An 11,493-nucleotide genomic window follows, 5' to 3' on the forward strand; every position below is an offset into this window, starting at 1 on the left:
CATGTTCAGAAGTGTATTTTAGTTTTAAGCGTTATTCAAAGCAACTTGCTAATGCCTAATTTGTCCAAATTATGAAAAGGTATTGAGGCAAATTTCTTGCATTGACTTATGATAGTGCCACTGCATATTAGACCTTTGAAATAGATGAGTGATGGCTATTTTTCGTTGCGAATATCGAGGTCGGAAAAGATCCTCTTAAATTTTTTTGATGTTTGAGTATTTCTTAGATGTGCGTGGTGCTTAGAAAAGAAGTATTCGCTGTTTTCAAATACTGTTGACTTGTTTTTTATAGTAGCTGGTCACCATATTTACTGGAGGACTTTTAAAATGTATATGGACTTCTAACCTTTCCAAAACGTTCAGTGTACCAGATACTCTGGTTGAAAAGAATGATGTACAGTGCACTTAATGTTTGTTTTATAGGGTCAGAAATGGGTCAATTGTTTTTTTCTCTCTCTCTCTCTTCTCCTCATATTTTATTTTGGTTCCAGTTTCATTCCTTTTTTAATATCCTCATTTTTAATCAGAGCAATCTCCAAAAGAACCAAACTCCCACCCGGATGAGAAGAAACAGCTTCACACCTTTGGCCAGTCCGGATACAGTAAAACGGCCACGAAATTACAGTGTTGGAAGTCGTCCTCTTAATCCCATAGGGTCTCTCCGCTTCCGGGAGGCTCCAGACGGGGCAGATCGTCCGCCAATGCAAGTCAGTGGCTAACCATACACCACCTGCTTCTTTGCATCCCAGCTTTGACTTCCTAATCACTTCACTTCATGATCACCTTTCTTTTTTATCTGGTTGATTTAAAAAAACAAAAACACAAAAAAAGTGCAAAAATGTGCATTTTTATGGGTCATCCACAGACTGTTTTTAAAATTGTACATCATACACCACTGCAGAGTCTTTGCTTTCTTACCTGCAATGGAGGACTGACCAGCCAAAATCCATCTTTTACCCACGCTGACCATCCCAGCCATTGTTGGTATTTTTTACCACTCCTGAATCTGTTTTGCTGTGTGTTGTATTTCCACCCACATATGCACTCATTTAAACAAAGGGGAAACCTCATCAGCACTTAGATGTCCATTTGTTCTGAAAGTGCTCACTAATCAAAGATGTATTTACAAGGGTTCCTTTCAGTGTTTTTTCAACTTTGAAAGATCAATGATTTACATCAGAGAGGCCTAATCTTCTATATTTTGATCCTGTATTTGTTACTCCAATTACTGGCCTCAAATGTTTTACACATTTTTTTAAATTATAAATTTTTTTTCTCAACAGAGCTGTGTCCTATTTTAAAAAAAGGTCCTGTGTTTTTTTTACATACTATTTTGGTCTCTCAGTTTGGTAAACACAAAGTTGTTAACTTTTTTTTTAAAACACAGTGCATAAATCTGTTTTTTTTTTTTAAACAAAATGTTTTTTAATCACAATTATTTATATATATATATATATATATATATATATATAATATATATATATATATTGCAAGTGTAGAACACATGGCAAAAAGGTTAATGTTGTATGAAGTTTCTCCTTTTCTTTAACTGAGTGCTTGCATGATATTTTAACATGTTTGTGTAGTCAAATTCAGTTCAGTTATCTGTTTCATGACGCAAAAATCAAGAAGCCATCATCTATTTTCATCTTTGTAAAATTAAAAATATAAAGCACCGAAATATCCTAAAATCGAAACAGTAAGGGTTGCTTTTTAGTTAACTAAAACTTGTCGAACTGGTAAATAACCATTTATAAATTTGTTTTAGGGGCCCATCTTTAACGAATTGTTGAATCTTTCATTGCTCTGTCCTGGTATAAGGTCTCCATTGAAGTATCTTGGTGTCCGAGCACAACATTGATTTAGCATTGATTTTAAAGAGTTTTGTGTGTTAATCTGTTAACCGCGCTCTTGTTCTTTTTATGGTTTGTGTAAAAGGTAAGAGTTCTGCAAAATCTTAAACACAAAAATATTCCAAGTGAACATCAGACACCTTTTTGGGACTAAATTAAGAAATAAGTAATACCCTCCTAATTTGCTTGTTTTATTCGATAGTCTTGAATTTGACATTCCATTAGCAACCCTTCTTACTCGAGTTTGTTTCCTAGGCGTCCTTGGTCTTGCATTTTTATGGGTACTTGATTGTAGGTTCACAATTTTTTTGTCCTCAATATTTTGGCCACATTTTCTGGGAGCATAGTATTCTGGAGTCGATATTAAACTGGAATACACAGTAATTTGCATCTATTTTAAAGAATTATTTTTACATCTGCCTTAAATTAAAATTGTCCTGCTTGACCCTAACAATGTAAGATGGAAAGATTTTGGGGGTCATTCTGACCCTGGCGGTAGACTACCGCCAGGGCCAACGACCGCGGATGCACCGCCAACAGGCTGGCGGTGCATCCCAGGGCATTCTGACCGCGGCGATACAGCCGCGGTCAGAAACGGAAAACCGGCGGTGTCCCGCCGGTTTCCCGCTGCCCTGAGGAATCCTCCATGGGGATTCCGACCCCCTTACCGCCAGCCTGGTTCTGGCGGTTTTGACCGCCAGAACCTGGCTGGCGGTAACGGGTGTCGTGGGGCCCCTGGGGGCCCCTGCAGTGCCCATGCATATGGCATGGGCACTGCAGGGGCCCCCTAACAGGGCCCCAGTAAGATTTTCAGTGTCTGCATAGCAGACACTGAAAATCGCGACGGGTGCAACTGCACCCGTCGCACCCTTCCCACTCCGCCGGCTCCATTCGGAGCCGGCATCCTCGTGGGAAGGGGTTTCCCGCTGGGCTGGCGGGCGGCCTTCTGGCGGTCGCCCGCCAGCCCAGCGGGAAACTCAGAATTACTGCGGCGGTCTTCTGACCGCGTAGCGGTATTCTGCCGGCGGAACTTTGGCGGGCGGCGGAGTCACCCCCTTTGTCTTGACTTATTTTCGACATTAGACTGTTCACAAAGACAGGCTACTTCTTTCCATTTCAGTATTTTGTTGTGGATCGACAGAATCCCTCCAAAAACCAGATGCCTGTTGGATGCCAATAGTCTCTTTTGTGCATGGCTGAAATAGAAGCTATGAATAGAGTTTTATCACTGACAGGATTGTTGCCTTAGTATTGCCTGGGCATTCGCTCTGCAAGTTTAGCCAGACTTAAACAAAAAGGCTGCTGCAAACTGAACGGAGTCATACATTGAGTAGTTTGTTTTAATCGTTACAAAAAGAAGCTTTCAATTTAAGTGTGTAGTGCTTACTCCATTTTCTCCTTATTTCAGCTTGCATTCTTTAAAATGCTAGCCCCATTCAAATCTCTGCCTCTCAAACGTTGTAATTGACACCCATTCTAAGCACCATTTTACATAACATTTAAAACAACTTTTGAGATTTGGCTTTCGAAAATACGTGGCTGAATCTACGTGATTTTTTAGCCCGCTTACCTTTCAGAAACATAAATACTTATTTAAAATTGCATTAGCGATTTCTAGATGTAATACTAGGAAAAAAACTAATCTAATCTCATATGAAAGACAACTTGCAATCTTGTACCATTCACACTTTCATAGTATCTGAACAATTTTGTTGCCGAGAGTGCACAGATAATTTTCTGAGGGCACATCATGTCAGTATAGGCGTTCTCTGAGGCAATAAATGAATGATTGGCTGACAGTGGAGGAACGGTCGTGGAAAAACCTGTTTCTTTTAATAGTTTTTAAGAAATAATATTAGAGTTAACTCATATCTATCTCTCTCTCTCTCTCTCTCTATATATATATATATATATATATATATATATATATATATATATATATATATATATATTTATTTAAAAGCTAGCGATGCACACAATTGGCTCCATACTTTTGCTCTTCATTTACCTATGCTTTAGCCACCCCTACAATAACTGATTTAAAAAAAAAGAATTACACATTAACAATCCAGAATGAATGAGTTTAATAGAACATTGCACTTTTAAGCCCCTTCTATTCTTTGTTTCTCATTACAAACTTACTAGTAGCCTGGCAATTAGTTCTAATGTTAACAAAAAAGTTACCTATTTTAAATATTGATAATTTTTCAGGTAGGATATGATGCAATGAATCCCTTTCTCTGGTGGGTTTTATTTTGTTGTGTTAAAATTAAACTTGTGCCCTCCAGTGTTGCAACTAACATACATATTTGAGCTTTCTTCTGCTATGTTTACTTTGCAGCCTCAATTGGGACATGCATGCTTGTGAGTATAATCAAAAATATGCTTTTACATTTCTTTGCTATTTTTTAAATAAAGGATTTATTGTTCTTAGCCTGCATGAGCTTCCAGAAAATAGCACTTCCATTCTTATGCTATCCACGAATATATTCAGCTGAGTGTCTGCACCTGATTCAAGCTAACTGCATGTACACACAGCAGTCCATCGTGATTAAGTGCTCTTACATACTCTGTCCCACTCTTCTCCCCAGGGAACAAACTTGTATGAATACCTGTGATTCCTTTGTCTCACTTTCGGGCACCCAATGATGTGAGACAAAGCTTCAGTCTCCAACTCCAGGACGGACAGAACCTTGAAAGCTGACATCCCATCTGTGTCTGTTCTGTTATTTTGGGCATAGTTGCTGTTTGATGCAATTGTATCCTTGTTAGTTTTGATTTTCACCTGCTGGCTTTTTGTAATTCTATTTAAAATTGCACATATTGAGAAAGCTTTGGAGCTCCCGATTGCCATGATAGAATTACTGGTGGCATATAAAAATGGACTGCATAGTTTTAAAATAAATGTAGTATGTTCTCTTTTTAAGTGAACATATGAATGTGTATTTTTTAACATATATTTTTTAAGGTGGTTTTTAATAGCAGTCATATGCTCCACGCATAATTGACTTACCCACCCCTGGCTATCCCCACCCAGTTATTAATCTACTTAGCTAGGATGTTTAGGTAAACAAAAAGCATCGCTATGCCTCTTGCTACCTCTTACTCACAGGACAGTCACACCTTGCATGCCTTTGTTGTAGTGCAACTGAAAAATTATCTGAGTAGTCTTACTGTAGAAAGCATAGTTTGCTACAACAAGGTATATTGGGAAGCTTTGATTTGTTAAAGTCAGTATGATGTAGGGGATCTCTGCCAAGAGTAGATACAAATTGTAATGAATCTGTGCAGCTGCAGTAATTCAGGACTATAGCTAGTACAGTGCAGCGTGAAATCTGTCATACAGGCTGCAGAATATCATGTATGAAAATATGCGCATCACCTAAGTCAACATATAGATTGATGCAAAACTGCACAAGCCATCAAATTTGAAACCCTCAAAGTGGTGTTACTCTTTGGAGATGTTTAAGGCCACTTCGGAATCCACAGAAAAAATGTTAGAAATCCTCAATAATAAGCTATTTAAGCTGGGTAATTAACAGGACTATAGAGGTTTGGAAATGGCTGATGTTTTGTGTTCCTAGCCTTATCACAAAATATAATCCAAATCTTTCTAGTCTCGGATGTCTCTTCCATTTCTCTTATCTCATGTATGCAATACTTTATTGCCAGCTTGTTAACACCTGCACCAGTAGTGTAGGTCAACAAATAATAGTACATGAAAATCAGAAGGTACACTGAGATGCATTGGCAACTGGGTCATGGTAGGTAGCTTTAAACACTATTTCCTTGATTGAGTTCACATCTTTTATTGTCTTTCAATAATTGGAACTTATTTACAAGTTGGGTGAATTATCCCCCCAAAGTGAGTATGTCTATGGCCCACAAGTGTTGTACTATCACTTCTTTTATTCAAGTATGTAGAAGAGTGACACTTGTGTAGACTGCAGAAACTGGAAGGTTTCAGGGACCAATTGAATCTTAGTTTAAACGTAAGACATCTTGAAAAAGTGCATAAGATTTCCTGAAGAACTACACAGTATTTACCCCTAATCTGTGTGTGTTACCTTCCCACAGATCTTCAGTTCCACACCCATTAAACACTTTACTTTTGTCGCTTTGGGAACTAGTAACAGTTTCAGCTCTCCTATCAATAGTATACTTACCCCATACTAAATGATTCCCCAGTCACAATTTCTCTTCTGTACAGCTCATTTTGTCAATTCCTTTCAAACTGAGGACCATACTTTTAGTTTTTATTTTGTAAAAATATGCATATGTTTCAGTGGTAGTTTAGAAACCTGTCCTGGATCATCTTCTCAACTGCAATAGTTGTGCAAAGCTAGTTCATTACTTCTGACCAATATCCTAAAAACATATGTAGCTCAACCACTCCAAAGTCCATTTGACATCTGTAACCACCTTCAGCTTTTTCGGTCAGTGTTTGAACAAGTTAAAGAGGACAAGCAGATGAATTGCATTTCTATTTTTAATTCAGTCTTTTGAAAGTTGCTCTTTTATGATCACCATCCGTATGTGCTTAGCCTTCTCTACAGGGAGCACTCTTTGAAGTTATTGTTCCTGCTTCTGGGTGTTTGCCTCATCTGAAGGGGATATTACAACTGTTGAAATAGCCACATTTTTAGCAACTTTCTAAAATTCAGATGTCAGCCTTAAGGAGACAGTCATCTTAGTGGTATGATGGAAGAAAGAACACCCGCTCTTGTGGCAATATCTGGATTTCGGGACCTGCAGAACCCTGGCTCATGCAGAACAAAGGGTGTGCTCAGGCGAATGCTCACAGATATTCTTGGAGAAGTAATTGGGGCCGGTTCAGGAAATAGCTTTAAAAAGCAGGTAGAAAGCCTTGAAAGCATATCTCTGCCAGATAGGTAGCCAGTGAAGGGTAGAAAGCAGAGGTTTAACTGAGTTCCTCCAATAAGAGATTAAGAATGACGTGCTGCCACATCCTGTACAATTTGGAAGCTATCCCAAACATATGATGAAAAACCTAAATAGAAGGCATTGACATAGTCCAGACACAAGGAAATATGTGCCTGGACCATTGTTCTACAAGCAGATATGGGCAAATAAGGCCTGTGGCATCACACACCACTTGGAAGTTACTGTGGCGATTTCACTAACAAATGAAAAGGTCAAAATGGAATAGTAGACCCGCATTTCTATAGCATTGAATGGTGATGGTAAGGGACCAAGTGCTTCCTACCACTATTTAGTTGTTTCAAAAAGTAAAAACAGACATCTCTGATCGATGAACTCTAACATACAAACTGGGAAGCGCCTCTGAATTTCCTCCAGATTATCAAAGATGGAAAATATAATCTGGATGTCATGTATGCCATGTTGGAAAAACCATTGTGTCTAATCCGAGCCGCTGAGGAGCCATATATTTTTAATAATGAGGTTCTCAAAGACAGTTAGATCTCTTAGAAAGTAAAGGTCCTGATTCAATCAAATGCCAGGACTGAGACTCTGATGTTTCTTAATCTCTCTAAAAGCATAGGATGGACAATTGTGTCAAAAGCTGCGGAAAGGTCCAATAGGATCGAGGCAGCAGAACCACCCTGATCCAAGATGTGTGCTGTCCTGGCTACAGCAAGTAGGGCTGTCTCTGTGCCTTGAGAGGCTCTGAAACCAGACTGGACCTCACCCAGTAACTTCTTGTTTTCTATATAGGTGGTTAGCTGGAAGTTGGTGACTTTCAGCTCTTGCTTATTAGAGCTAAAAGCTCAGCTGAAGGTAGTAAGTTGGGCTGAACCATCTTCATCTGATGACCCCTTTGCAGCATAATTGTTTAATTTGACAATTGTAGACTGCACACACAACAGACGTCTGACAGTATGGTGGACATTTTACATTTGTACATTTACGGATGGGGTGGAACAGGAGTCTCAAATGATATTTTCAGCTCTGCAAAAGGCAGTGATAATCCACCACCTGTGCTTTGCCGATGTTCACTAACGATTTGCAGATATCCTTGCATTCCTCCTTCTACCACTTTCCTTATTCATTAATGCATGCATACCTGAAGGGCAGAACTAAATGGCTTTCAAGGAACAGATCAGAAAAGGAAAATGAAGGCCCCCGAATTTCACTGAGACATAGATGAAGATTCCTCTCCACAGGGAAAGTATTTTTGTTGTTGAGTAAAAATGTCACATTTGCAAATTAACATTTTGATGTCACATATTGCTGTTACTTGTAACGAAAAAGCAGATTTTGAAAAGTTTAAATACTCCTGGAAATTTATGCCCACATAGATTGTTATGAAAGTATCCTGTGAGCTCTGCTCCAGTGAAGTCTTGTTTTCTTGTACATCTAGAACATTGCATGGAGCTGATCCATCATACATCCTACTGTTGAAAGAAGGAAGAAATGCAATATTTTTAGAGATGCCTCTGCGTTCTAATGTGTTTCTGCTATCTGTCCTTCTGATCATCAACATGTATATGAAGCCTTATATCAAAGTTTGTCTAACTTCCTCACATAAGAGGATGTTTCTGTAGTTAGCTTTGTGTGTATTTAAAACTTTTTCAGTTTAATCATAAATTATGTTTGCCATTGGAAAATTATTTCCATTAAATTAATATTCATAGGGATAGCTTTTTCTCTGCATGTGTATTTGTGTGTGCATGTGTGTCTAGTCCCCACGTTTGTCCGAGCCATTATTTAAACCTGCCCTGAGATCCTCCACATTTAGGACCTTAAAAACCCCACTGTATAAGGGCAGAGGAATATGGCCATCAGGCAGTATGACAGTTAATAGTGATAATACTTCAATAGTGACAAAGTAGTGAAACCAGTAAGAAACCATTCCCTAAATCATCTTTGTCTATCGCCCTTTCTCATACAGATACCGAAACTGTGCATTTTGTTTAAAGTGGTGCATTACCAAATGCCCCTTTTTCAACCAATGTTTTTGAACTTATCAAGCCCGACATTTATTACTCAAGCCCACTGGGTCTCGAAAGTGGAATTACTGCTTTTACATGCTTCCATTAAAACTATTACTTCTTTCACTTTTAGTGTATCACTTGGCCACCGCTTGGCTACTTCTTTGTCCATAAATACCCACAAACGATGTTCAAGTGACATAATGCAGTCATCAATTACTGAGCATGCTCATCTACTTATTAAATGCATGCCTATATTAATTTGACTTGATTGGCATAGGCTTTGCACCTTCGGCTTTCTTCACTATAAATCTTTGCAGGTATTTTCTGTGTTCTTTGCAAAGTGGCAGATGACCAAATGAGTTAAAACATTAACTTCTGACATCTACTGTGACCAGCAGGCCGTTAGATGGAATCCCAATAAGGCCAAATCGGTCTTCCAGCATTCTGTAGTTAATAGATTATGTATTATTGTTATAAGGTTTACTGCATTTTTCATGTATGGAATGCTGCCTGCTGCACTACAGTCTGAAGTCCTCTTCAGCACACAATTCCTTTTCATTTGAGAGCTGCATTAACTCATCTTAAATTTTATATACATCAGAGTGCTCATCTATTTTAATTTGTTATCTGCAGTAAATACTATGAAAATGTATGAGCCTTTTAGATTTTTGGAGTACTGATTACCCATTCAATTTATTGTACATTGGTAAGAGATTTCCATGATAGGATAGCATTGAGTTGACAGTAGAGAGTGGTTGAATAGGAAGTGCACTTCCAGATAATTACGGCCACACTTGCACAACATTGATCCAAACTAAATGTATATTATTTTATTAGCAAGTTTTTGAATCGTCAAACAAGTTCCCAATCCAATTTCTTGGGACATATTTTTAAAATTTAAAGATAATCTTCCCTAAAGAGAATTTTGTGCTTCATTTTAAAGCTGTATCAGATCATTCATAATCAAAGATGTGTAGCTTTCTGAAAATTAGTTCATACAGATATGCGCGGTGCTGCTTTTGAAAATCTGTATATTTTGTAAATTTCAAAATATAATTAATTTGCTATTTTTATATTATTTGTTAACCTGATTGAACTTTTACTATCTTTTCTCAGTTTTTAAATGTTTTTATAGTTAAAATAATTTCTAAGGCGTAGATATTTTACCTTATAGTCAACCCTGTGACATATTTTATTCAGTGCTACCATGTTATGGTGCACTAATTTTCTGTTTATGCTGTTGCTGTACTTTAAGTTGCTACATGAACTAGCTAGTTGCGTTTTGATTGTTTCATCTGTCTTGGTCTAAACAAAGTGAGTTTCACTATCATTGAATAATGGAAAAGATAGTGTATTTATAGTCAAAAGGCATACATAAAGACATGCATTAATATACCAGATTACACTCCTTATTCAACAGGATGTGCCTCATAACTATTTGGACATGAGTTGAATAGAACATTACCTATTTCTCTAGATCACTGTTACTATATACTAGTTCTGCTAACATGCAACATGTTATTGTAAGGTTATTTTATTTTCAGTTTTGAAGTTAATGAAATGTGCTATAAAATGTTTTCTTAATAAAAATGAGTGAGCATAGTACTCTTGTCATTTTACAGCCACCATTAGCTTTGACATTTCTTCATCATTGACTGATATCATACCTACCTGAAATCGTGTTGTATTTCCACTAATTAGTAACCTATTACACTTTATTGTAATTGTATTTCATGTTCAACTGTGCAGTCATGAAATGACAAGCAATAAAAAATGTGTTCATTGTAAAAAAAAAAAAGAAATTACAAAAAAAAAGTTTAGCCTATCACTCTTGCCATTGTAAAGCAACCATTTACTTAGGGATTTCTTTAGACCTACAAAGGATATTTGAAGAGTCTGATATTGGTAATTCGGAAATGAAAAAGGAGATAGTGCACATGCAATAATTGTAACTGGATAGTAAGATGGAGATGGTATTATCTCTCTTCTCAAGGAGCGAAAATATTTGAGTTTTTAGACGACCATATTTATAAAATGTTTCGTTCTGTGCCTTGCATGATTAATTATTCATTGTACCCACTACAACTGCCAAGTGCAAAATCCTAACTTTGCAAGAGTGTTGCTTTTATGGGCCAAGTTTTGTAATGCTTTTATATGTTCAGTTTGTAAACTGTACGTCCTTTGAAAATCAGCGTAAGGCCCTTATTTTTAATGTAATTGATGAACATTGCTTGTCAGTATCCAAAACATAATTTAGAACTTGGTAAAGTTGCTATACTCCCACACAAGGGTATAGTGTTTTGCTGTAGAAGAACACTTTAAGATATGATTGTGTGTATTTCTTGTTCAACAATGTACGATTTGGAGTGTATATTTGTTGTTAATGTCTAATATTCTAATATATATATATATATATATATATATATATATATATATATATATATATTGTTCTATTTAAATACTCCTGGAACTAATCATTTACAAAATAACTGGTCAATCTGGTGTTCGGTTAATAGTCATACATAAAAAATTTACATTAGTTTTAGTGATTTTCACTCTGCTTCCTGACTTCTTGTCTTGTTCTTGCTGTGCCGATCTCTTCCTATGCCTCAAATTTGAGTTATACATTATTGACGGTTAGGGATGAGTGAGCCATTGTGCCACACTGGTAGCGCCCTAGTTGGTTCGAGGAAAGCATTAGCTTAGGGCTGTATGGTTGACCT

General features: G+C 37.2%; 1 protein-coding gene across 2 annotated transcripts in view; it reads left to right on the top strand.

The window, feature by feature from the left end:
* Positions 1-10,556, top strand: part of PFKFB2 (6-phosphofructo-2-kinase/fructose-2,6-biphosphatase 2) — a 241,642-nt gene extending 231,086 nt beyond the window's left edge. The window contains exons 15-17 of one of the 2 annotated variants that reach the window (XM_069238608.1): positions 528-707; positions 4,195-4,217; positions 4,445-10,556. In XM_069238608.1, coding sequence (XP_069094709.1) covers positions 528-707; positions 4,195-4,217; positions 4,445-4,502 — 261 coding nt within the window. In that variant the 3' untranslated portion in view covers positions 4,503-10,556. The remainder of the gene's footprint in view (positions 1-527; positions 708-4,194; positions 4,218-4,444) is intronic. The other variant, XM_069238609.1, reaches the window with a different exon arrangement.
* The last annotated feature ends 937 nt before the right edge of the window (positions 10,557-11,493 follow it).

This window comes from Pleurodeles waltl, chromosome 6 (assembly GCF_031143425.1).
Source record: "Pleurodeles waltl isolate 20211129_DDA chromosome 6, aPleWal1.hap1.20221129, whole genome shotgun sequence".
Lineage (NCBI taxonomy): Eukaryota > Metazoa > Chordata > Amphibia > Caudata > Salamandridae > Pleurodeles > Pleurodeles waltl.